The sequence below is a fragment of the Bos javanicus genome, chromosome 27, assembly GCF_032452875.1.
Source record: "Bos javanicus breed banteng chromosome 27, ARS-OSU_banteng_1.0, whole genome shotgun sequence".
Classification (NCBI taxonomy): domain Eukaryota; kingdom Metazoa; phylum Chordata; class Mammalia; order Artiodactyla; family Bovidae; genus Bos; species Bos javanicus.
The window spans coordinates 6,075,564-6,102,343 of NC_083894.1; the positions used below are offsets into that span (position 1 = coordinate 6,075,564).

A 26,780-nucleotide genomic window follows, 5' to 3' on the forward strand; every position below is an offset into this window, starting at 1 on the left:
GGGGGAGGCATCATATGAAGTCAGAGCTGCGGGGAGGCCCTTCAGAGCCTCTGTCCTGCGGTCCTGGGGGCGACGGTTGGGGAGCATCAGGCCTGCTGCACTTCTCACGTCATCTGCGTTAAGAGGCCTGTAGTTAAAGAAAACAGCTGTGTGATTACCAGCTGTCACAAGGTCACCTGTCTGTCCAGGTGAGCCCACGCGGACAAAGGAAGTCCTCTTAGACTTGTGCCACCTGCCCTCCCAGCTTGCGCGCAAGGCCCAGCTGGCCGCCCTGCTCCCGGCAGCTCCGCCGGACGCCCGCTGCCCCTGCTGGCCACCCTGCTCCCTGCAGCTCCGCCAGATGCTCCCTGCAGCTCCGCCAGATGCTCCCTGCAGCTCCGCCGGACGCCTGCTACCCCTGCTGGCCGCCCCGCCCCCTGCAGCTCCGCCGAATGCCGGCTGCCCTTGCCGGCCGCCCTGCTCCCGGCAGCTCTGCCGGACACCCGCTGCCCCTGCCGGCCACCCTACTCCCAGCAGCTCTGCCAGATGCCCGCTGCCCCTGCCGGCCACCCTGCTCCCAGCAGCTCTGCCAGATGCCCGCTGCCCCTGCCGGCCACCCTACTCCCGGCAGCTCTGCCGGACACCCGCTGCCCCTGCCGGCCACCCTACTCCCAGCAGCTCTGCCAGATGCCCGCTGCCCCTGCCGGCCGCCCTGCTCCTGGCAGCTCCGCCGGATGCCCGCTGCCCCTACTGGCCACCCTGCTCCCTGCAGCTCCGCCAGATGCCCACTGCCCCTACCAGCCGCCCTGCTCCCTGCAGCTCCGCCAGATGCCCACTGCCCCTACCAGCCGCCCTGCTCCCTGCAGCTCCACCGGACGCCCACTGCCCCTGCCAGCCACCCCGCCCCCTGCAGCTCAGCCGGAGGCTGCTGCCCCTGCCACCGCCCCACTCCGCGTACTCACCTGTCCTCGTGCTCACAGTGCTGTGTTTTACAGCAAAGCGACCTTCGGCTTTTATTTCCAGAAGCAGGTGGGGCGTGAGTGTGATGCATGTGTCGGCGTCAGTGTTGCCGTGTTGGGCAAAGGTCCCCCGGGGATTCTGCAGGGGGAGGGGGGATCCCGGGTGAGGCTGGAGGCCGACCCTGGCTGGGGGAGCGCCGTCTGTCCCTGGCTCTGGGGGTGCCGGGAGGAGGGGGCGCAGGGCGGCAGAGCCGGCAGCGTGTGATGCGGTGGAGCCAAGCGGGGGGAACAGGGGGTGGGGTCAGGTCCACTGGGGTTCAGCTCCACGTCTTCCTCCACTGCGTGTGGACGGCCGCGTGTCGGCCCAACTGCCGTAACTGGACCGCAGGCCCGGGGCTGAGAGGGCAGGCAGATGTCCTTGGTCCTGGAGCTGGACGTCTGATCAGCGTCCGCGAGGCTGGGTTCTCGCCCCTGCTTGTGGGGGGCCGTCTTTACCCTGTGTCTTCACTTCGCTCTCCCTCGTGTCCCCATGTCGTCTTCTTCTGAGGACACCAGTAACTGGATCAGGGCCCATTCTCATGACCTCATTTTAATTTAGTGATCTCTTCAAAGGCCCTTTTTCAAAACACAGTCCCATTCAGAGGTCCTGGAGGTTCGGGCTTCGACCTGTGGGCTTTGTGGAGGTTCAACCCCTGACACTGGATTGATTACCCATTTCAGCACTTTTGGCCAAGCTGCTCATGTGGCTTCTTAGATGTCTCCCTCTCCCTCTCCGCCTAAGTGTCTTTCTCAGCTGTCCTCCTGTTCACTTTCCTTGTCTCTAAACCCCAAACTCCTGGCTTCTCTCACCCCATCCTAGATGTTACCATTCAACACCAGGATTGCCTTGGGGCCACAGACCAGCACCCGCTGTCGGTCGGCTCAGCGGCAGCATTAGATCAGACCACACCCCCGTCGGTCGGCTCAGCGGTGGCATGAGATCAGAAATAAAGGGCGCAGTAAATGTAACGTGTGTGAATCTCCTCAAAACCACCCCCCCACCCACCCACCAGTCCGTGGAAAAATCGTCTTCCGTGAAACTGGTCCCTGGTGCCAAACAGGCCGGGGACTGCTGGTTTAATAGGTTGGCAGAGACCGTGTTTGTTCCGGTGGCACTCGTTTATAATAACCATGTTTATGAATATCTTGTAAATGACCAGTGTCCTCCTTTGATATATAATCTTTCACTTTCTGGTGCACAGTCATTTGTCATTTGCCTGGAAACTAACTTCAAAACACCTACGGTCGTAGCTACAGTCCAGAAGCCAACAGAGGCTGTTTACTCTTTTCCACATGCCAAAAATACAACCTTCAAAACATCCTATGTTCTCAAACAGAGGTTTTGGTTTTGTTTTGTTTTGTTTTGAAGAAAACTGCATATATCAAAATGATACCAACTGGAGACCAGAACTGTACTTTGAAAAAGAGTCTCCTTCAGCTAACGGGACTGTGCACATGGTTGATATCAACTCCCATCGACAGCTCATCTTTCCAAAGTCTGCGGTCATGCAGGGGCCCAGAGGCTGGTCTGCACTCTTACTGTTTCCAGGTTGGGGAGCTCGGCCGGCCCCTCTGCGCTGGTGCGTTTCTGTGCACACTTTGTGCACATGTCGGCTGCCTGCCTGGCTCCCCCAAGGGTCTGGCCACATGGCCCCCCCTGCTGGTGGGTCTTCAGGAGGCAGACGCCTACCTGCTTGAAGCCTGGACTGTCATGTCCACGGGCCCTTTGGCATTCTTTGAGTCTCAGAGCTGAAGCTGCGGGTCCGCCTTTCTGTTTCTTTCCTCTCCCGTAACTCATGTCCTGTTTCTGATTTGTCACTGCTCACACCATCTGCGTGTGCCCTTGGCAACATCCGGGTATTGTGTGTCCTGGAATCCTTGGCTCTCCGCGTGCTGAAATCCTCACCCATAACATCAGTCCCCTGCCAGCGCGCACTGGGTCCTCTGGCTGTCTCCGCAGCCTCGTCGTATGAGTGTTACATACTTGAAAAATACGTGTTCTGTTAGTGTGTATGCATCTCCCTCTGGAGCTCCGGCTTTGTGCAGGTGAAGATTTCATTTTTATGTCTCTCCACATGTGCACAGACCTACAGAACACACAGTCTAGATCATCACCTTTTCTGTGTGTGTTAGTCGCTCAGTTGTGTCCAACCCTTTGTGAACCTGTGAACTATACCCACCGGACTCCTCTGTCCATGGGATTCCCCAGGCAAGAATACCTGAGTGGGTTGTCATTTCCTCCTCCAGGGCATCTTCCTGACCCAGAGATCAAACCCGGGTCTCCTGCCTTAAAGGCTGATTCTTTATTTTCTGACCAGGTAACAAGTCACCTGGTTCTTTCTGGACCTAGTTTAGTTACTTCTGTTCCTGACAGAGTAAACAGGATGATCAGAGGAGACAACACAGGAGTGCAGACTCCCTCCCTCTGCAGGAGGCAGTGTCCAGGGCCGTGGGGCCCAAGACTCAACGACACGTAGGAAAGTCATTCCTGCTCCTTCGGCAGAGAAGCGTCTTCTCTTTTGAAGACTGTTCTCCTTCCCATGAGCTTTCACCATAAACACTTCCAGAGAATACTTTATTCTCAAAATGTTGTGAAATTAAAATTAAAACCATGTTAAAGCACAACTTAAATGTCATTTTGTGATAAATTTTGAAAAGCAGGACTCAAATTTTATCAACTAAATTTGTTACAACTAGAATATCAGATGCTGTGTGAGCTAGAATCCCTGAGACTTAATTATTTTATTCAAACTGCTTTTGAAATCTTGAAAGCAGCTTTTCAGATTTGTAATTTGCCTTCTAAACCAAAGAGTCTAAGCTTTTTTTAAGTACCTTACATTTATTCCTATATTCTATGGGGTCTTTGTTTTTGCAGGCCTAATAGAGTCAAAGGCTTTCCTAGTGACTCAGATGGTAAAGAATCCGCCTGCCAATGCAGGAGACACGGGTTTGATCCCCAGGTCGGCAAGATCCTCTGGAGAAGGAAATGGCAACCCACTCCAGGGAACTCTTACCTGGGAAATCCCATGGACAGAGGAGCCTGGCGGGCTACAGTCCATGGGGTCACAAGGTATCAGACAAGACGGAACAACTAAACAGCACCGAGCAATAGTCACACAGGCTGGACAAGTAGGAGGAAGGGGGGGCCATTGGCATCACCCTCTCAGTGGAGGGAAAGTGGACACTTTCACTGTGACCTCTGATGTCCGAGCACTATGAGCCGTCAGATAGGCCTTTTATCCCTTCATTGTATCTTAGAAACAATGAACCAATGTTTTCTAGTGTTTTCTTAAAATTAAAAAAAAAAAAAAAAAACCTGTCATACCATCCTTCCGCTGCCTGGTGTTGCTGGCCTGTGACAGCGTGAACTTGAGCCATCTCCACCTCGGGCTCCACACGTGAAACCTAAGCCGTGATCAGTCACTTGCTCTGAGCGGAAGCTCATCAGCCGAGCCGCCTTCTACCGAGGCCACTGGACCAGTCCCGACTGTTCCCGAGCCGTTCCCCAGGGCCCGCTTTGCCTGCAACAGCAGCACACTTGGGCCAAATTCTTGATGAATCATTCAACCAGAGGGGGAGTGGGGATTTCTGAGAGAGAGCACACTTGTGGAGCTTGAATACATATGGAAATAAACAGGAAAACAAAACTCAGATTCCCGGCACCAGGAGGCAGAAAGTTACCTTCACCTGATCTTGGTGCGACTGGTTACATTCTGAAGTACTTCCCAGGAGTTGGGCTCCCCGCACCCCCACAGAGCACCGTTCCCATCTTACGGGTCAAGGAACAACAGATCTGGGGTCACCGCTGGCGTGGGGGCTGGCAGGGGGTACAGGGCATCGAGGGTCAGTGGCCTGAGCTGTGACTGTTTTTCCCTCCTTTTATCCCCACCGGTCTTATCAGGTTGAGCTTGGCCTTTCTCATAATACATTTCCAGTCTCAGGCGCCCTTTTTAGTCTGGGCTACGTTCAAGTGATAAAACATACATTTTATGCTGTTGTGGGAACATAATGTAATAGTCTCAACAGCCTTGCCAAAAAAAAAAAGGTCTCGCCTCGGCATGATTTCCTTATAACTTATAAAACAGCATTTGAGTGTCTCCCCATGTCAGTGCTTTCAGGAAAAAGGTCCCTGATAGTGTGCGGGCCTCGTACGTGCTGGCAGGCTCCCCGCCCCCTGGAGGAGCGAGCAGAGAGCAGCCCAGAGCTGCACGCTCTGCACGGGGCGTTTGTTACAGCCCTGGACTGACGGTTTGCTGATCACGTCGAATCCATCAGGGGTCCTCAGAGCATCTCAGGCCACGTCTCCACTATACAGATAAACAACCAGACATAGACAAACAACAGAATATTATTCGGCCCTAAAAGGGAAGGCTGTTCTGAAACCTGCAACAACACAAATGGACCTTGAAGACACTGTGTTCAGGTGAAATAAGCCAGTCACAAAAAGACAGAGGCCACGTAATTCAGTTTCATGAGTTACCTAAGGATGAGCAAATTCATAGGGACAGAGACACAGTTTAATTCAGTCTGGAAGGAGCAGGGAAAGGAATGGGGAGTTGCTGTTTAATGAACACACAGATTATGTTTGGGATTGTAGGAGACTTCTGGGCACGAGCACTGGTCGTGCTGGCACAGTATTGTGAATGTACTTATTGCCTCTGAACTGTATGCTTAGAACAGTTTAAATGGCAACTTGCAGCTTATGTCTGTCTCACCACAAAAAAAATCATTACCACCTCCCCCTAGATAGTTTTAACAAAAGTTTTACCAAACATCTCAAATTACTGCAGGACAAAAAGAAAAGAGAAGCTATTTCATCTCATTTTACACGACTAGCCCAAACTCATTTATGAAGATGGATGTAAAAATCCAAAATAAAATATTGGCAAATTAAATTTAGCAGTATGTTAAGAAACATATAATCAGGTAAGGTTTAACTGAAGAATGTAGAAACAAATATCATTAAATCATTTCTTCTAGCCCATTGATTGTTCTCAGCAGATGTTGAAAGCATTAGAGAAAATCCAATACCACTCATGATTAAAAACAATAACAACAACAATTAGGAATAAGGGAACTTTCCTAAATGACGAAGAGTATAAAAAACTTACAGCATATTTGCCCATGATACAATATATACATAGAAAAATTGAAGAGAGTCATGAAATGGTTATAATCAATTCAGCAAGATTCTTAAGATACACTTACTAAAATCATTAGCATTTCCATGCCCAGGAATAAATATAAAATGTATAGAAAATATAGTGTGCTGTGATATCTTTTCACTCACATATCTTAGGTGGGAAGGAAAAGTTGGCATGCTAGGAATAAACTAGCCAGTCTTAGCTAAGACAGCACAAATTCGTAGTGTACCCTTGGTTAAGTATCAGATAAGTGAACATCTCTACCCCAATATCAGAGCAGAAAAAAAGATTGAGACCTGCTAGGTTAGACTGTCTCCTTCAGATGCTCTGCACGGCATCAGGTCATTCATTCACCCAGTTTGTTGTTTTTTGAGCATCTTCCCTGTGCCAAGCATGTTCTTGGCACTCCTGGAATAGCAGGTGAAAAGGCAGATACAGCCCTTGCTCTTTGGGGGCTTACACTCTAAAGACGACAGAGAACATTTTCTAAAATCCTGGTGGTGATAAATACTATGAAGAAAACAGGTTGGAATGTGCAGAGAGATAGTGAGCTGGGCTCCTCGCCGAGGCCGGATGGGCTTGTGTGGCGCTAAGGGAACAGTTAGGGTCAAGGTGAGAGGTGGGCAGAGGCCGTGGATCCAGGGGATGACGGGGAGGAGGCGGCGGAGCCTGAGCCCGCAGGCTACATGGACAGTGGTCAGCTGTGTGGTGGTCTAAGAATGAGCAGAAGTCACCAGAGGATTTTAAGAAAGGGAAATGGGCTCTGAGACATATTTTTAAAGAGAAGCCAGAGAGTGACCTTAGCTCTTACAGAGATTGAGGTGATCGGTGGTGGTTAGGACCAGGGAAATAGTGATGGCGGTGATGTGAAGCTGTCAGATGTTAAATAAGCGCTGAGTCCAACACCTGCGCCCTCTGGCAGGTTGGACGCTGTGCCATGTGAGGGCAGAGAAGAGGGGACGGTGAGTCCTAGACTTGGATTCCGAGCACCCGGGAGAACAGTGAGGGCCTGGAACTCGGGATCCATGGAGAAGCAGAGAAGGGCCTGGCTTGTTCAGAAGAGGAAACAGCGTGTTGTGGGGGAGAGATGCTTGGTGTGGGTCCACAGGGAAACACAGGCTGGACTCAGCATCAGAAAGGACTTGGCGACCTTCCGCACCCATCGGGGACCCTCACTCCGCACAGCAGAGAGAAGAAACTGTTGCATGAAAGTGTTAGTCGGTCAGTTGTGTCGAGCTCTGAGACCCCATGGACTGTAGCCCACCAGGCTCCTCTCTCCATGGAATTCTCCAGGCAAGAATACTGCAATGGGTTGCCATTCCCTTCTCCAGGGGATTTTTCCCAACCCAGGGATCAAACCCACGTCTCCTGTATTGCAGGCAGACTCCTTACCATCTGAACCACCAGGGAAGCCCTGCAGAGTCACAAGCTGACCCCTTATGTACAGATACCCGGCTGCACAGACACTGCTGTTTCCCAGCCCTAAAATTCGTGGCTCGTTTTGTCGAGATAAAGCTCCCACAAGGGCCCTGAGGGTCCCCGAACTCTATACACAGGACCACATCTGGCTGTTGGCAACCGGAGTCTTAGTTCAAATAAACTGACTTATCCGCCCCACCCTTAAAAAAAGAAAAAGCGTTAGCGGCATGTTGATTCGACATCCCAACCACACGACCACACAGAAGCCCGGCCAGTGAACTTGAACGTGTACACATAACGTGTGCCAAGACCTGTGAGATAGCTCTGCTGAAAACAAACAAACAAAACCTGGGTTTCTTTCTTTCCAATTGCAATTTCATGGGAGCCGCTGGTGTACAATCTGTCTCCCTCTCAGCTGGCGGGGACTGGCACTGCGCTAACATCTGTCTTGTGGTCACGTTTTATGGGGTGTTTGACGATCGTACATCTGACATGACATTGGAATTTGGGGACGTGGCCGTCTTCAGATGCCAAATGAACTTGGACAGAAATCCCTCTCCCCGGGTATGTTTACAGTTGGGAATGTGGAGCTGGGAGGCGCCCCCTGGATGCGGCTGGCCTGGCGCTCGGCCGCTCCTCAAGTACTGCCCCCTGCCCCAACCGTGCACGCCACCACACACCCCTCATCCCTGCTCGGGGGTCCAGGGGCAAACCCCTCGGGCAGCACCATCCCAGAGGGCGGAGGGGTTAGCCACAGACTTCCTTGTGGCTTCTGTTTTATCTGAATTTAAAGCTGGATCCTTCTCCAGCCAATATTCTTTTGCCCACCACAATAGATGGACAGATATGTAGAGTGACACTTGATTTCATGGTCAAGGAAGTCAGACAGCAGAGAAATACATAAAATCCCTGAACCCAACTACCCTTCCCGAAAGCAGCTACACTGCAGACAAAGCTGTCTCCTTCAGGTTTAACATATATTTACATAGAAATAAATGTATATAAACATATGCACTGAGGGTTTGTTCTCCATAAACGGAGAATCACACATTGATGAGCTTTTATCCAACTCTGGGTCTAGAAGATCCTTCCATTTTCATTCAATTGCTTCATTCTTTTTAACCGTCAGAGGTGCTGTGATTAATTTATACACTCCTTACGATTTGATATTTGGGGTTATTTCTGGTATTGTAAACTGTATGTGTTTATTCTAGTTGGAGTGATTCAAATTCAATTTTAAGAGACCATCTTAAGCTCTAATTAGTCTAGCCCAATCCCAGACAGGAGTATTTTTGTAAAATAGATTTATAGATGGGGATTTACTGAAACCTAGGGTGTGTGTCCTTTAAATTTTGATGCACACAGCTTCACTGGGTAGCACTCTAACAGTACTTTGATATTCCTGTTTCCCACACCCTCATCAGTTCCAGACTTTAACCATGTTTTAACTATCTGGTGACCTCGTTACTTAAGGCGTATGCTAATTACTGAGTTCCTCGCCGGGCGGGGACTCGCAGCTCCTGAACTGCTGTTCTTGTCCCCTGCCTGCTTTTACATCAGGCTGTTTCTCTTTTCCACATTGCTTTACACTGATTGTTTAATATAAACATAAAATCCTCTCAACTTGTCTGTCTTTATTTATATGGTGTTTTCTGTGGGTTTTACTTTTTAATTATTCTGGATGGAATAAAATACCTCTATTCCTCCACAGCACCTAAACTGAGGTTTCACTTAGAGAGCTTCCCTACCCTGAGCTTTACCCTAGTCTCCTGTCTCTGTTAGTGCTCCTATAGTCTTTAATGTTTAGAGCATTAATCCATCTGTATTTACTGTGGGATATAAGGAATCATCTCATCTCTTTAATAGCTTATCATTCTCCACTGATTTTTTTTTTTTTTTTTTGCATGCGGGATCTTAGTTCCCCGAGCAGGGAAGCATGGAGTCCTAACCACTGGACTGTCAGGGAATTCCCTCCATTGGTTTATAATGCCACCTTGAACCATCTCTTAAACTCCTACATATGCATAGGTCAGTTTCTAGATTTTGTTCTTACCCACTGATCTATTTATCTGTTCTGTGTTAATTATATACTGGATTTTTAGATTAGGTAGGAAAGAGCATCATCCTATTTGCAGTCTTCTCTGGCTTTCAAAAATGACATCCTGTCAGAAATCAATGTAAAAAATGGAATCAATGGGATTTTTACAACCTGGAAGAATATATGGCTGGATTAGTGTATAACCAAGTCTAGGGAAGCCTTTCTACCTGTGATTCAAAGTCCGGATGCAATAAAAGATGGGTATAATTTGATATATAAGTAAAAACTTCTATAAGAAAAGTTAAAACTCAAGTTACAAACTGAGAGAAAGTGTATGCAATATGTATCATGATTAAAGGGCTTACATTAAAATGTCATAATAATCCCTAACTGTATTGTGTAGAGAATTAAGTGGTGTGCATGGTATCAGTGATAATTGTTACAGTTCCACCATATGTATTAATTACATTTATATAATGTGTATGATCTATATAAGAAATATTAATGATCCTCCCTTCTACAATTCAGTTCCCAGCTCAGACCACCTGTGAGGAGATGCATTCATCTTGGAGGGCTCTGATTAAATTCTGGGGCACTGCCTTGAGCTACAACTAAGATGAGCTGTTTTTTTCTTCCATTTTGTTTTGTTTTTCTTTTAGTCATAAATAAGCCCATTTTTTTTTGCCTGTATCTCAAAACCATCACAGTTTTCCATGTTCTATTGTTCATCATCCTGACTTCTTAAAGTCCTTCAGACAGTTGTTCACCCACTGGATAATGTTGCCGTCAATAAGTTAACTCTGTCAGTCCGTGCTGACCACCCACTGCACGCCCCTCTCATCCCAACAGCAGCAGAAGGGTCGGGGGCAGTCAGCTCTCCAGTGTTGAGAGCACAGGGCTGCTGGAGCCGGCTGCAGGCCCACCTGTGCGGCCCCTCTCCTGCACCTGGGCTGGTCCCGGGCCAGGGCGCTTCCTGTGGTTCTCAAAAAACAGTTACGCTGTGCCCTGTACCAGCGAGTACTTGCCATAGCAAGATGAGAATTTGAGTCTCTCATGTCATGGACTGTCCACTGGAACGTTCCATCATGAAGGGCATGTCCAAGTGTGCTGCGTCTAAGATGTGGATTCCAAGCATTTGAAATGTTGCTGGTGCAGCTGAGGAGCTCAACTCTTGATTTCACTTTATGTTATTCTGCTTCACTTTAATTAGGCACGTGTGCCATTATGGACACAGATGTGTGGACCATGAAACCCAGGACCACTGAAGATTTTAAATACGTTTAGTGTATCTATGATAAGGTTGGAAGAGGAAATGGCCACCCAGTCCACTATTCTTGCCTGGAGAAGACCATGGACAGAGGAGCCTGGTGGGCTACAGTCCATGGGGTCGCAGAGAGTCGGCCAGAACTGAGCAACTAACACTACTATGATAAGATTTTTGTCTTACCATATGCGGGCCATTATCAGTGCTAACTGCTTCTCTCCCTCTAGATTCGATCAGTCAGCACAAGGTCTGTGCCTCTGAGAACCACCTCCTGCCATGATGAAGACACCTTCCAGCCCACAGCAGCTGCGAACAGCCCACCACTCATCCTCGGCCACAGAAAGGATGCCTTCGTACATCATCACGTTTGTGCGTGTGTGTGGTGTATGAAGACGCGCCTTCACGTGGCTTTCTGACGTCTGACTGTGTGTCTCAGAGAAGTACTGACCCTCCCCTGTTGGGCCTTTTCTATATAAACCCAGTCTGTGTGTCCCAGAGACGATCATAATTAAGTCCCAGAATTTGTCATTGAAGCACTGTACTGTTAAATAAAGGGTGGAAATTAAATTGTGTTTATTAATGAGAACAAAGAGTCTGCTGGGTATGAAGGATGCTGGTCCGTTATCACAGTTACACCTTAGGTCCCTGAGATTCCTTTCAAAGCAATTAATGAAGACAGGTGTCAGGAGCTGTAATTAATGATTATTAGCCCCATGGAAGTAGCCCTGGCTTCCACGAGCTTAGTTTCTGGCGAGGAGAGCACCACCCGCCACAGACCAGGGTCCCCACTGGCCTCCAGGATGCCCGCCATCCCCTGGAGGAGATGGGGATTCGGGATGAATCCTACACACGCGGCCGCTCAGCTTCTCTCGGAGAAAAACGCTCAACCCAGCGAGGCTGCAGGTGCTGCTGTGATGCCCTCATGATTCTGTTCCCTCATGTTACTCATCTCAGCTGTGATTTCTATCTCAAATAAATATCGTATGCATGCATGCTAAGTCGCTCTGAGTGACCCTATGGACTGTAGACCCCTCGGGCTCCTCTGTCCATGGGGATTCTCCAGGCAAGAGTACTGGAGTGGGCTGCCATTCCCTTCTCCAGGAGAATCTTCCCGGCTCAGGGATTGAACCCATGTCTCTTACGTCTCCTGCATTGGCAAGCAGGTTCTTCACCACTACCGCAACCTAGAAAGCCCCAAATATCAAGTCTCAGCAAATACAAGGGATCTACGTCTAGAATAAACCTTAGAGAAGGTAACAACGATGCACATGGAAATAAGGAAGTGTTTTCTCTTAGTGTAAACATAGCATATGCCCCAAGCCCCTCTTAACACTGCTGCCCAGCAACCTTGAGCTCAGCACTGCTTGGCAAGCCGGGGTCCTTCCTCGCACCACGTACACCCTGTTTCACGATGTCATCCACTACATCCTGGGCTTGGCTACTTTGGGGCTCAGGTATCAGTACTTTGGCAGAGCTCCCCTGACACCAGCAGTTCCTGGCAACAGACCAAAAATGTGCCGACTCCCGGTGGGGACAAGCCACGGAGAACTTCATCCCCCGGCCGTGGGGCCACAGAGGACCACCCAGACAACGTGTCCACCCAGGCCTGCATCCTAACCGCAGAGTCCTGGTCCCTGATGCTGCCTGCCAGCAGCCACTTAGGATTCTCTTTCTAAACGCTGTCCCTTAGAAGGTCACTTGTCTGTGCCAGGATTTCCACTAAGCATTTTGTATGTGGTATCTTGTTTAATCCTCCCAGCAATCCTAAAAGTTAGTTACTACAAGTTTGCACCCCTTACCCAAACACAGAGGACTAAAAGTGTCTCCGAATTCTGAATTTTTTTTAATCTTGAAAGGTATGTGGCTCTCACCACTTCTATTCAATATTATATCAGAGATTCTACTGAGAGAAGGAGGCCAGAAAAGGGATTAAAGTCATGCAGATTGGAAATGAAGTAAAACTATCTCAGATCACATATACTACACGTAGAAAACAATAAGGAATTAAAAAAAAAAAGATAATTCAAAAATGGAATTAAGAATACAACTCCATTTGCAACATCATCTAAAGTAAATAGGAATAAATTTATACTGAAACCTACAAAAACATTTCTGGGAGAAATTAAAGACCCAAGTAATTGGAGAAATATACCAAGATGGATTAGAAGACTATTCATAAGAGAGCTAATTTTCCTCAAAATTGATTAATATAATCATCAAAATGCCAGTTGTTGGTTTTTTGGTTTGTTTTTTTTTTTTACAGAATTTGAAAAACTAATGCTAAAATGTATATGAAAATGCAAAGAAGGAAGTAATTTCTTAGAAAAAGACCAAAGTTAGGGGATTTACACTACCTGATTTCAAAATTTACTGGCATAAAGGTAGAATGCAAATCAAGGGGAAAGACTAGAGAATCTAGATATAAATCCTCATATTTATGGTCACCTGATTTCAACAAAGGTGCCAAGGCAATTCAGTGCAGTAAGATAGAAAAAAAAAAAAAACATATCCTTACCTCACATGCAAAAAGGAAGTGTACAGAGATCCCTACCTCACACCACACATACTGACCTCAGAGGGGCCAGAGCTGACTCAGGGTTTGTCAGCCGCAGAACTGCTGGCATTTCCAACAGGATGATTCTGTGCTCTGAAGGCTATTCTGGGCACTGTGGTACATGGAGCCCCATCACTGGCCTCTATTAGATGCCATTGGCACACTCCACCAGCTGTGACCCTCCAGACTGTCTTCAGGTATCCCCAGATATGCTCTGGAGATCAAAACTGCCCAGCTGAGAACCACTGACCTAAAATTGTTAAATGTCTAGAAGAAAACACAGCAGGCAATCGTTCTGAAAGGTTAGCAGGGATTTCCCACGTGTGACACTGAGGCGCAATTCATAAAAAAATAAAATGAGCTGGACCGCGTCACAAGTACAAGTTTTGCTGTTTGAAAGAAACCATTTAGGAAAGTAAAAGACAAGTCACAGACTAGGCAAAATATTTTCAAAACATATCTGATGAAGGAAGAGTGTCCAGACTATGTAAACAACTTCTATTCAGTGGCGGAAATCAAACCAATACTGTAAAGCAATCATCCTCCAATTAAAAACAGATTAAAAACAGAAGAGAAGAATTTCTATTCATTAATAAGAAGACTGGCCAAAAGACATTTCCCACAGAGCATGTAGACGTGACGAAGTACATGATGTTCAACATCGTTGGTCATTAGATGCAAAGTAAAATCACCCGGGGATGCCGCCATGTGCCGTCAGGAACAGCTGCAGCCAAGAATTCTGACAACGCAAGAGCTGACCACGTGCAGAGCCTAGGACTCTCGTGCACCGCTGGTATGGCTGTGTCATTCAGCAGTTTCCTTTGAAAACTAAACATACACATGTAATCCAGCACCTTTACTCCTAGGCGTGTACCCGAGAGAACTGAAAATGTGGCTGCAAGAGGACTTGCACACTATCGTTCATAGCAACATTATTCACACCAGCCAAAAGCTAGGAGCAGTCCATCAACTGATACGTGGGTAAACAAAACCTGCTATATCCACACCGCGGATCGCTGCTCAGCAATAAAAGACAGCAAACAATTGATAGAGGCAGCAACGTGAACCATCCCCGAGAACGGGGAAGGAGAAAGAAGCCAGACTCCAAAAGCTAGGTGCTGTGTGATTCCACTTAGATAACATTTCTCCAGAAGGCAGAACTGTAGAGACAGAAAACAGATCTGTGGTTTCCTGCCTCTGGGGGTAGAAATGGGAATAGATGGCAAACATTTTGGGGATGATAGGAATATTCTAAAACTCGACTGATTTTGGTCATACAAGTGTATCCATTTACATCATTGAACAGTACATTTTCTATGGTAAGTTTTACAGAGTGTGAATTATACCTCAATAAAGTTATTGAGGACAAACAAAGGTCTGTCTAGTCAAGGCTATGGTTTTCCCTGTGGTCATGTGTGGATGTGAGAGTTGGACTGTGAAGAAGGCTGAGAGCCGAAGAACTGATGCTTTTGAACTGTGGTGTTGGAGAAGACTCTTGAGAGTCCCTTGGACTGCAAGGAGATCCAACCAGTCCATTCTGAAGGAGATCAGCCCTGGGATTTCTTTGGAAGGAATGATGCTAAAGCTGAAACTCCAGTACTTTGGCCACCTCACGTGAAGGGTTGACTCATTGGAAAAGACTCTGATGCGGGGAGGGATTGGGAGCAGGAGGAGAAGGGGACGACAGAGGATGAGATGGCTGGATGGCATCACTGACTCGGACGTGAGTCTGAGTGAACTCCCAGAGTTCTTCTCTAGAAGTGATGTGATCTCTGGAAAGCAGAGTATCCACAGACAATGACAGAAGCCCCACAGCCCCCAGTCTACAACTGCCAAATCCAAAAGCACTGAAATAGAGGTTTTCTGAATGAGAGGCAAAAATCTGACCCAAGTGTCTGTGAGACGACCAGTAGTTCTGTGTGTCCCGCTCTACGTGGTTTGTGTCGTGGGAGAAACGGGAGACTGCGGCCTCCAAGCGCTCGGGGGTGGGGGTCACAGGAGCACCGTGCTCACTCTCAGGGGAGTCCTTGGGGTGGGGGCTGACTGGTGGGCGCAGAGCTTGTTTGGAACAATTCGTGCAGACAGTAAAGAGGGCAGGAAGCAGGATCCCAAGAGGAGAGCTTGTGACGCAAGAGTCAGACACGACTGAGCGACTGAACTGAACTGGAAGTTATTGGCTCAGAAGAGGTAGCAAGAATACACAGAGCAACTGTGCAAAGAGGTCTCAATGACCCGGATAACCACAATGGGGTGAGCACTCACATAGAAGACAACATCCAGGAGTGTCATGTCAAATGGGCCTTAGGAAGCATCACTACAAACAAAACTAACAGAGGTGATGGAATTCCAGCTAAGCTATTTCAAATCCTGACAGATGATGCTGTGAAAGTGCTGCACTCAATATGCCAGCAAATTTGGAAAACTCAGCAGTGATCTGCTGCTAAGTCGCTTCAGTCATGTTCGACTCTGTGCAACCCCATAGACGGCAGCCCACCAGGCTCCCCCGCCCCTGGGATTCTCCAGGCAAGAACACTGGAGTGGGTTGCCATTTCCTCCAATGCGTGAAAGTGAAAAGTGAAAGTAAAGTCGCTCAGTCGTGTCCGACTCTTCGTGACCCCATGGACTGCAGCCTACCAGGCTCCTCCACCCATGGGATTTTCCAGGCAAGAGTACTGGAGTGGGGTGCCATTGCCTTCTCCACAGGACTGGAAAAGGTCAGTTTTCATTCCATTCCAAAGAAGGGCAATGCCAAAGCATGTTCAAACTACGGCACAATTACACTCATCTCACACACCAGCAAGGTAATGCTCAAAATCCTTCAAGCTAGACTTCAACAGTACATGAACCAAGAATATCCAGATGTACAAGCTGGATTTAAAAGACAAAGGAACCAGAGATCAAATTGCCAACATCCGTGGGATCATAGAAAAAGCAAGAAAAGTCCAGAAAACATCTGCTTCATTGACTATGCTAAAGCCTTTTACTGTGTGGATCACAACAAACTGTGGAAAATCCTTAAAGAGATGGGAATACCAAACCACCTTCTGCCTCCTGAGATATCTGTATGCAGTTTAAGAAGCAACAGTTAGAACCAGACATGGAACTACAAACTGGTTCAAAACTGGAAAATGAGTACGTCAAGGCTGTCTGTTGTCACCCTGCTTGTTTGACTTCTATGCAGAGTACATCATGGGAAACGCTGGGCTGGATGAAGCTCAAGCTGGAATCAAGATTTCTGGGAGAAATATCAATAACCTCAGATATGCAGATGACACCACCCTTATGGCAGAAAATGAAGAGGAACTAAAGAGCCTGTTGATGAAGGTGAAAGGGGAGAGTGAAAAACCTGGCTTAAAATTCAACATTCAAAAAATGAAGAGCATGGCATCCGGTCCCATTACTTCATGGCAAATAGATGGGGAAAAATGGAAACAGTGACAGAGTATATTTTCTTGGGCTCCAAAATCACTGCAGATGGTGACTGTAGCCATGAAATTCAAAGATGCTTGCTCCTTTTAAGAAAAGCTATGACAAACCCAGACAGCATATTAAAAAGCAGAGACATTACTTTGCTGACACAGGTCCATCTAGTCAAGGCTATGGTTTTTCCAGTAGTCATGTACGGATATGAGAGTTGGACCATAAAGAAGGCTGAGCGCCAAAGAATTGATGCTTTTGAACTGTGGTGTTGGAGAAGACTCTTGAGAGTCCCTTGGACTGCAAGGAGATCAAACCAATCAGTCCTAAAGGAAATCATCTCTGAATATTGGAAGGACTGATACTGAAGCTGAAGCTCAATACTTTGGCCACCTGATGTGAAGAACTGACTCATTGGAAAAGACCCTGATGCTGGGAAAGATTGAAGGTGGGAGGAGAAGGGATGACAGAGGATGAGATTGTAGGATGGCATCACTGACTCAGTGGACATGAGTTTGTGCAAACTCTAGGAGATAGTGAAGGACAGGGAAGCCTGGCATGCTGCAGCCCATGGGGTCACAAAAAGTCAGACATGACTGAGCAACTGTACAACAATGAATACAACCATCTCACCCTCTCCAATGCAAAATAATTTTTTTTTAAATGTTTGCTAGTATCTATCACATGCAGGTGATTACCTTCATATTACCACAGTGGTCTTTAAAGTCAGAATCAATGTGATTCCAAGAAACCTTAAGTAACAGTTGTTTTCAGTCTTTGTTAAATGCCAGAACCCTTGAAGTGAGGTCGCATGAAAGCTGCAATAGACAGGACAGCTGTCAGAACTGCTCTGGTTAAAGACTGAGGAGGGAGAGAGGTCTAGACCTTGGCCCAAAGGTCCTGACCTTGTCCATGGGGTCACCCCCAACGGTGCCTCTGTGGATACTTCTGATGCGTCTCAAAACCACTCATCTGGTGCAGCCCTCCACTTCACTATCAGAGAAGCTGCCCCCTCCAAGATCATTCAACTAACGAGCAATAATCCTACAAAAACAGTCTAAACTCAGAACCCCTTACCCACACTGTGGCCACTCTTTGCATCAGAGATGGCACAAACTGAACCTGTCCGTGCATAAGGGATAGCCTTGATCAAACTCAGTAAACTGTTTGAAAGGCAAACAACACTGAGAAGGATGAACTTCAAATGAGGCGTCATCTGATGTCAGTGAAAGTGCCTTTGTGTTTGGCAAGCCACTCTCGTTATGTGCCCCCAGTGCCACTGTTTTAATAGAACGTTTTTCACTGTGTGATACATTAAATAGTATCCTCTCATATTTTTATAAATGCCACTTAGGGGCTTAAAAGATTTAATTGCTAGATAGTTACTTAAAACCATGCCCCTTTGTAACTGTGTTTGAAAAGCGTTTGAGAAAACTCTGAGCTTGAGAACTTAAGGAAGGGTTTAAAGAGGACTTCTCACACTCAAACGTGAATTTGCTCTGTGAAAAGGCAGATTGCGGTTCTGTAGATCTGGGCAGGGCCTGAAATGTTGCGTTTATAAAAAGCTCCCAGATGATGTCATGGAAGCTGCTTGAATAGCGAGGATCTAGAATACTCAGGGGGATATGATAAATGCAGACAATATTTCATTGTAGACAGGAATTGATGATTTGGTGATTTTAATGTCTTTTTCAATCAAATTTTGTTTCTAGCAGAGTGTTGCAAATATGCTGTAAAATTCCTGTCGAGGTATTGCTGTGAAAGTGCCTAGGGCAGGGACTCTCAACCCTGACAGAACGTTAGAATCATCTGAGGAGTTTAGAAATAAACAATCGAACTTTACTAGTGGTTCAGGGGTTAGGACTCTGCCTGACGATGCAGGGGACACAGGTTCAATCCCTGCTCCCGGAGGATTCCACAGGCTGTGGGGCGGCAAAGCCCAAGCGCTGCAACTGCCGAGCCCTCATTCTAGAGCCCGTGCTTCCCAACAAGAGAAGCCCGAGCGCTGCAGCAGAGACCAGCGAAGCCGAAGTTAAATCAATTTAATTCAACAAAAAGCATTAAAAATGCACAATCATCAGGGGTTCTGACTTAGCTCATCTGAGCATCCATATATTTAGAGGGTGGTGGATTTCTCTGTGAGAGAGTCATTTCCTAGGCAGGTTGATAGGGAGTCTAGGGGTCCCCAAGGAGAGAGGCGTCTGGAATTCTCAAGGAGGAAGAAAGGACAAACTTTTTTTCTTTCTCCACATTCCTTAGGATTATATAACAATAATGTATCCTGCCTAAGGACAGTCTTTGGATTCAACCTTCTGTTATCTTAAAATGTTAATTATGGGAGTAGACCTGGTCTTTACAAGGATGTGTCTTGCCTGAGGACAGTGTTATCTTAAAATGTAAATTATGGGAGTAGGTCTGATGAGGTCTTTACAACCTCCAGACATTTTTTGGATTATATAACCTCATTGTTAACACTAGCAAGCGGGTACTCTTTCTGCCCCCTTCTGATGCCTATGTCAGAAGCATTCTCTATCTCTTTTATACTTTAATAAAACTTTATTACACAAAAGCTCTGAGAAATCAAGCTTCATCTCTGGCCCCAGATTGAATTCTTCTCCTCCGGGGGCCAAGAATCCCGGTATATTCGCGTGATTCAAAACAACCTTTCACCTGTTTAGTTCTATGCAGCTTTATACATGTAAACTGCACAGAGCTAAATTAAATAATTACCATACGATCCAGCAATTCTACTTCTGGGTATTTATCTGCAGTAAATGGAAACATTAACTCAAAAAGATATCTGCACCTCCGTGTTCACTGCAGCTTTACTTACAGTAATGAAGTCATGGGAACAAGCTAAGTGTCCATAGATGGGTAAAGAAAAGGTGATCGTGTGACACACACGATAGAAAATTACTCAGCCATGAAAAAGGAAATGCTGGCGTTTGTGACAACACAGATCGACGTTTAGTGCCTTATTCAAGTAAAATAAGTCAGATCAGATCAGTCACTCAGTCGTGTCCAACTCTTTGCGACCCCATGAATCGCAGCACGCCAGGCCTCCCTGTCCATTACCAACTCCCGGAGTTCACCCAGACTCACATCCATCGAGTCAGTGATGCCATCCAGCCATCTCATTCTCTGTCACCCCCTTCTGCTCCTGCCCCCAATCCCTCCCAGCATCACAGTCTTTTCCAATGAGTCAACTCTTTGCATGAGGTGGCCAAAGTACTGGAGTTTCAGCTTTAGCATCAGTCCTTCCAATGAACACCCAGGACTGATCTCCTTTAGGATGGACTGGTTGGATCTCCTTGCAGTCCAAGGGACTCTCAAGAGTCTTCTCCAACACCACAGTTCAAAAGCATCAATTCTTTGGCGCTCAGCTGTCTTTATAGTCCAACTCTCACATCCATACATGACCACTGGAAAAACCATAGCCTTGACTAGACGGACCTTAAAAACATCTAAATAAATGAAGGCTAACATGAAATATATTAAGTACACAAAAAGGGATACAGCATATATGTAGGAACACAATATAGTAAAGATGTCTATTTTCCCCAAAATCTATAGTCAATTCCGTTGTTTGTGCATATGTTTGTGTTCTGACAGGCTGATTCTCAGAGCTTCCTAATATTTAAAACTCTCCTGAACAGAGTATGTGACAAGGCTTGTTCTACCAGATAAGATGAGTCATAATAGAGCAATAGTAATTAACATAGTGCAGGTAAACGTAGGGATAAGGGTAGATACACAGATCAACAGAAAAGAATAGCAAGAAACGGACCCCCATGTGTATAGAAAGTTAGTGTATAACAAAGATGGTCTGACAAGTTAGTGGGACATTATGGAAAATTGTGTTGTTCATATGGGGAAAAAGACTCTACTTCACACCATATACACAGAAACATCAACTCCAGATGGACTGATAGTTCAAAGTCTAAAGCTTAATGAATATAAGAAAAGCTTTGTAAGTGGGAAGGATTTCTTAAAGACACCACCATCCATAAAGCAAAAGACAGAAGTTGTGTTACATAAGTTTTAACGAATAAATAATATGTTAAAAGTTAAGACATCCATATAAAGAATAATTGCCAAAACAAAGTTAAAATACCTACCAACAGGCAAAACACCCTGTAAACATAGTGAATGGGGGAAGACGTTCCTGCAATGTTCACACACAAAAGAACATGAGAAAATCTAAGTGGAAAAAATAATAGACCATGTGTAAGTATTGGAAGGCCTTTTTCATACTCCAAACCTTGTGCAATACCAGGTAATTCATAGTGGAGAACAAAATGCTTCTCCTAAGCTTTTCCCTCCCACCACCCACTTGAAGCCTCCAAGTTCGCCTCATCTGTGATAAAATCAGACATGAAAGGTGTAGTAACATCATTTTTCATGGCCCAAAAGCTAACGAGAAGCAGTAAATTCAAAATGGGGCTGAATCCCAGCATGAAAAATAAACTTGAATGTACAAGAAGCAGAGGAAATGTGGAGCAATGTACTGTCTACTCTGAACACATGGCTTTCACTGTCATTCCGTAGTCAGGCTGATAGCAAACTCCACTGGTACGTTTCAGCTCCAGTGGTCATCAGCACAGTCCTAACACAGCACCCTTCTCCCCATGAGCCCGGGAGAGCAAGGGGGACGGGGAGGTGAAGAAGGGGGAGGGAGAGCGGGAATATTCACCTCTCTCACCCTGAGCTCGGTTTTTCTTTTTACTTCCTTAGTAACAGTCAACTGTGATATTTATGAGGTTTTCCTAGAAAGGTGCTTATTTACAATCCTTATGCACCATTAAGTCACGCTTTTCATTTTATTCATCAAATGTTAATGGTTCTACAGACACCCACCTCTCCCATCCAAGGTTCTCACTCAGGCGCCAGAAACTCAGATTCTGAGCCTGGGAACTGGTGGGAAGTGCACGCAGTGGAGCAGCAGGACACCCACAGGTTTTATTTTTATTTTGCGCCGTGCCGCACCACCTGTGGAATATCAGTTCCCCAGCCAGGGATCGAGCCCACAGCCTTGCACTGGAAGCTTGGAGTGTTAACCACCGGATTGCCAGGGAAGTCCCCCTCACCCCTGAGCCTGGGAGAAGTGGTGTTACTGGAAAGGATTGGGTGTGAGGATCTAGGGAAAGACTGGGGAGAAGCGGTAGAGGCAGGGGGGTCAGGGTGACTGGATGAGAAGGCTTTGGGGGAAAAGAGGAAACCAGCACAAGTAAAGTCTGTCTCAGGGGCACCGCTGATCTAGCAGACACAGCCCTCTAAGCCTGATCTGAAAGCTGAGCCATTTCCCACTGCCGCCCTCTCTCAGAGCGACCTGCTCCTTACCCCAGGGAGACACCCGCCAGCCATCTGGCCGCCCCGTTAACGAGAAGTGGAGACCTGGCTTCGGGACCTGGCGGCCGCCATGGTCAGGCCAGAGGGCCAGCATCTGGGGAGAGCGTGTGCTAGGCGACGAGAAGCCCGAGGGTGTGGAACGTACAGTGTTTTCCTTTACCCACGGGCAGCCAGCCAAGGAGATCCCCGAGATTAGGGTTAGTTACAGGCCTGGTCGTCTGCCAGGCTAACTCTTTCTGTGGTTGCTCTCTACCCACCTGAGAGTGTGCTAAGTTGCTTCAATCACGCCCAACTCTTTGTGGCCCCGTGGACCATGGCCCACCGGGCTCCTCTGTCCTTGGGATTCTCCAGGCATGAATATGGGAGTGGGTTGCAATTTCTTTCTGCAGGGGATCTTCCCCACCCAGGGACCAAACCTGTTTTGACAGGTGGATTCTTTATCGCTGTGCCACCTGGGAAGCCTGCTCGCAAAGATTCATTCACTCAACAAGTGTTTACTAAGCCCCTATTGTGTGCGAGGCTCTGGGGAAAAACACAGTAAGACAGCTACTGTCTCTCCTCTTAAAGGAAATGTTTCTATGGGAAAGCAGGTTAAAATATCTAACTTTATATTCATGAATAAAGGAACAGGAATGGAGACAGAGAATCGTGGGGAGGGGAGCTCATTTAGATAGCATGGCCAGGAAAGGCTTCTAAGATGCCAACATTTAGCTATCTAGCTCAGAATCAAAGAGCTAGCCATTTAAAGAGTGAGAGGAAAAGCTTTCTAGATGGGGAAAATAACACACACAAAGATCCCAGGGTAAGAAGGAGCGCTCAGTTGTGTCTGACTCTTTGTGACCCCATGGACTATACACTCCGTGGAATTCTCCAGGCCAAAATACTGGAGTGCATAACCATTTCCTTCTCCAGGGAAGCTTCCCAACCTAGGGACTGAACCCAGTTCTCCCACATTGCAGGCAGATTCTTTACCAGCTGAGCACAAGTTGAATAAAGAGACGTTATCTTTAAAAAAAAAAAAAAAAAAAGACAATCAAGGAAGAGACTGGTATGTGATAGGGTTGGAGAAAAGCAAGAGACAGACCAGGTACAATGTGTAGGTCATATAAAAATAAAGTGTTGTATTTCATGACAAAGCTACTGGGAAACCAGGGAGGGATTTAGACGGAAGAATGGTATGATCCTTTTATAATGACTTCTGCAGCTCCTTAGAGAATGAATTGGAAGGGGACAAGAAGAGAATTGGGGACCAGGTAGGAGGCTTTGGCAGTAATCTACGCAAGAGATGACCATGATAGTAAAGATTCTGAGAGTGAATTTGTAATATATTTTTGAGATAGAAACAGTAGGATTTGCCAAAAGATGGATTCAATGTGTAGGGTAAGAGAAAGAAGAACCAAGAGTGACTCCTAGAGAAACAAAGAAAAGAAGGCACAATCTGTAGGACGTTTATCAAGTTAACCTTAAAAATGCACTCCAATATACAGTAGGTGCAGACAAATACTGTTTGATTCCACTTATATGAGGTGCCTAGAAGTGTCGAATTCACAGAGTCAGAAAGTACACTGGCAGATACCAGTGGGGCAGGGGGTGGGGAGGGGGAATGTGGATCTAGTGTTTAACGGGGACAGAGTTTCAGTTTAGGAAGGTGAAAAACTCAGGAGACAAATGATGGTGAAAGTTGTACAACAATATAAATGTACTTAATGCCACAAAACTGTACAGTTAAATGTGATTAACATAGTCTTTTAGATTATGTGACTTTTACCACAATAAAAGAAAATTTGAAAAAAGAGTGACTGCTAGAGTCTTGCTGAGTGACTAGGTAGGTGATGATTCCATGTCATGCCTTTATGAATAAGAAGTAAAGGCAAAGGTGTGGAGCACGGATATGTCAGCTTTTATGTGATACTGCTTAACAAACAGCCCACACGTGTTCACAGTGGCTTACAATTATCTCAGCAGCCTATTTTTTGGTCCCACTATATATCCAAGCGGCTTCTCTGGTGGCTCAGTAGTAAAGAATCCACCTGCCAATGCAGGAGAAGTGGGTTCAATCCTTGGGTCAGGAAGATCCCCTGGAGAAGAAGATGGCCACCACTCCAGTAGTCTTGCCTGGGAAATCCCCTGGACAGAGGAGCCTGGAGGTCTACAGTCCTTGAGGGTCGCAAAAGAGTCAGCTACTACTTAGCGACTAAACTATCACAAAAATATCCAAAACTGTAAGCCAGATGCAGCTCTGTTGTGTATGTTTTGCTAGGACCCAGACTAAAGGATTGCGGTTTTCATTCTGGAGACGACGGGATTTCGGCTCTTGTTTCTTCTGTCTGCCTTCTGACAGATGAGGATAAGAGGCTTGTGCAAGCTTCCTGATAGAGGGACTGGGTGTGAAGAAAACTGGCCCTAGTTCTTGTGGGCAGAGCTCAATAAATCCTTAATCCAATTTTTTTGCTGGTGGGTGGGACTATGTTCCCTCCCAGGAGTTTGGCCGTTGTCAGTCTCTATGGTGGGGCTAACGGGCGACTTCCTCCAGGAAGACTTTTGCCAACACGCCGCACCCCCCCATGCCTGCTGCTGCCAGTGCCCCTGACCCCACAGCAGGCCACAGCTGACCCTCTTCAGGAGAGTCCCAAACACAGGCAAGTCTGGCTCCGCCTCATGCGGGTCCCCGCCCCTTCCCCTGGGTCCTGGTGTGCACAGGGTTTTGTTTGTGCCCTCCAAGAGTCTCTGCTTCCCCCAGTCTTGTGGAAGTTCTATAAACCATGCAATCCTTCAAACCTGGGGATTCCCAGTCCCTTTCCCCGATCCCCAGGTTGGGGAGTCTGCTGTGGGACAGACAGCCTTCACATCAGGGCTAGAACTTCTTTGGTATAATTGTTCTCAAGCTTGTGGGTCACCCACCTGCCACTCTATGGTCATGGTAGACAAACATGGTCCACTGGAGAAGGAATGGCAAACTCCTTCAGTATCCTTGCATTGAGAACCCCAAGAACAGTATGAAAAGGCAAAAAGATATGACACCAGAAGGTGAGCCCCCCAGGTCAGTAGGTGTCCAATATGCTACTGGGGAAGGGCGGAAAAATAGCTCTAGAAGAATAAAGAGGCACAGTCAAAGCAGAAACGGCACCCAGTTGTGGATGTATCTGGTGGTAAAAGTGAAGTCCGATGCTGTAAAGAACAGTATTACCTAAGAACCTGGAATGTTAGGTCCACAAATCAAGGTAAATTCAATGCAGCCAAACAGGAGATGGAAAGAGTGAACACTGACATTTTAGGAGTCAGTGAACTAAAATGGGAATGAAAGTGAAAAGTGAAAGTGAAGTCGCTCGGTCATGTCCGACTCTTTGCGACCCCATGGACAGTAGCCTGCACCAGGCTCCTCCTGCACCAGGCTCCTCCATCCATGGGATTTTCTAGGCAAGGGTACTGGAGTGGGTTGCCATTTCCTTCTTCAGGGAATCTTCCTGACCCAGGGATCTAACCCAGGTCTCCTGCATTGTAGACAGTCACTTTACCATGACATTGTATCTACTCCTGTGGGAGAGAATCCCTTAGAAGAAACAGAATAGCCCTCATAGTCAATGAGAGTCTGAAATGCAGTACTTGGGTGAAATTTCAAAACAGAAAGACAGAATGATCCTCATTCATTTCCAAGGTAAATCATTCGATATCACAGTAATCTAGGTCTATGTCTTGACCGCTAATGCTAAATAAGCTGAAGTTGAACTGTTCTATGAAAACCTACAAGATCTTCTAGAACTAACACCAAAACAAGATGTCCTTTTCATCATAGGGGATTGGAATGCAAAATTAGGAAGTCAAGAGATACCTGAAGTAACAGGCAATTTTGCCCTTGGAGTACAAAATAAAGCAGGGCAAAGGCTAACAGAGTTTTGCTAAGAGAACATACTGGTCGTAACAAACAACTTCTCCCAATGACACAAGAGATGACTCTACACATGGACATCACTAGATGGTCAATACTTAAATCAGATTGATTATACACTTTGCAGCCAAAGAAAGAGAAGCTCTGTACAGTCAGCAAAAAACAAGACCGGGAGCTGACTGTGGCTCAGATCATGAACTCCTTATTGCCAAATTCAGACTTAAATTGAAGAAAGTAGGGAAAACCACTAGGCCACTTAGGACTGACCTAAATCAAATCCCTTATGATTTTACAGTGGAGGAGACAAATACATTCAAGGGATTAGATCTGTTAGACAGAATGCCTAAAACTCTGTGGACAGAGGTTCGTAACACTGTACAGGAGGTGGTGACCAAAACCAAGGCAAAAAAAAAAAGGCAGTATGGTTGTCTGAGGAGGCCTTACAAATAAACAGCTGAGAAAAGGAAAGAAGCAAAAGGCAAAGGAGAAAGGGAAAGATAGCCAACTGAATGCAGAATTCCAAAGAATAGCGAGGAGAGATAAGAAAGCCTTCTTAAGGAAACAGTGCAAAGAAATAGAAGAAAATAATAGAATGGGAAAGTCTAGAGATCTATTTGAGAAAACTGGAGATACCAAGGGAATATGTCATGCAAAGATGGGCACAATAAAGGACAGAAACTGCAAAGGACCTAACAGAAGCATCAAAGATCAAGAGGAGATAGCAAGGAGACA

At 46.6% G+C, this 26,780-nt stretch overlaps 1 protein-coding gene across 4 annotated transcripts in view; it reads left to right on the forward strand.

Moving 5' to 3' along the window:
• MCPH1 (microcephalin 1) overlaps positions 1-11,409 on the forward strand; it is a 232,250-nt gene extending 220,841 nt beyond the window's left edge. For 3 of the 4 annotated variants that reach the window (XM_061404068.1, XM_061404070.1, XM_061404071.1), the window contains one exon: positions 10,789-10,933. In XM_061404068.1, coding sequence (XP_061260052.1) covers positions 10,789-10,862 — 74 coding nt within the window. In that variant the 3' untranslated portion in view covers positions 10,863-10,933. Of the gene's footprint in view, positions 1-10,788; positions 10,934-11,069 lie in introns of those variants that run through there. The other variant, XM_061404069.1, reaches the window with a different exon arrangement.
• The last annotated feature ends 15,371 nt before the right edge of the window (positions 11,410-26,780 follow it).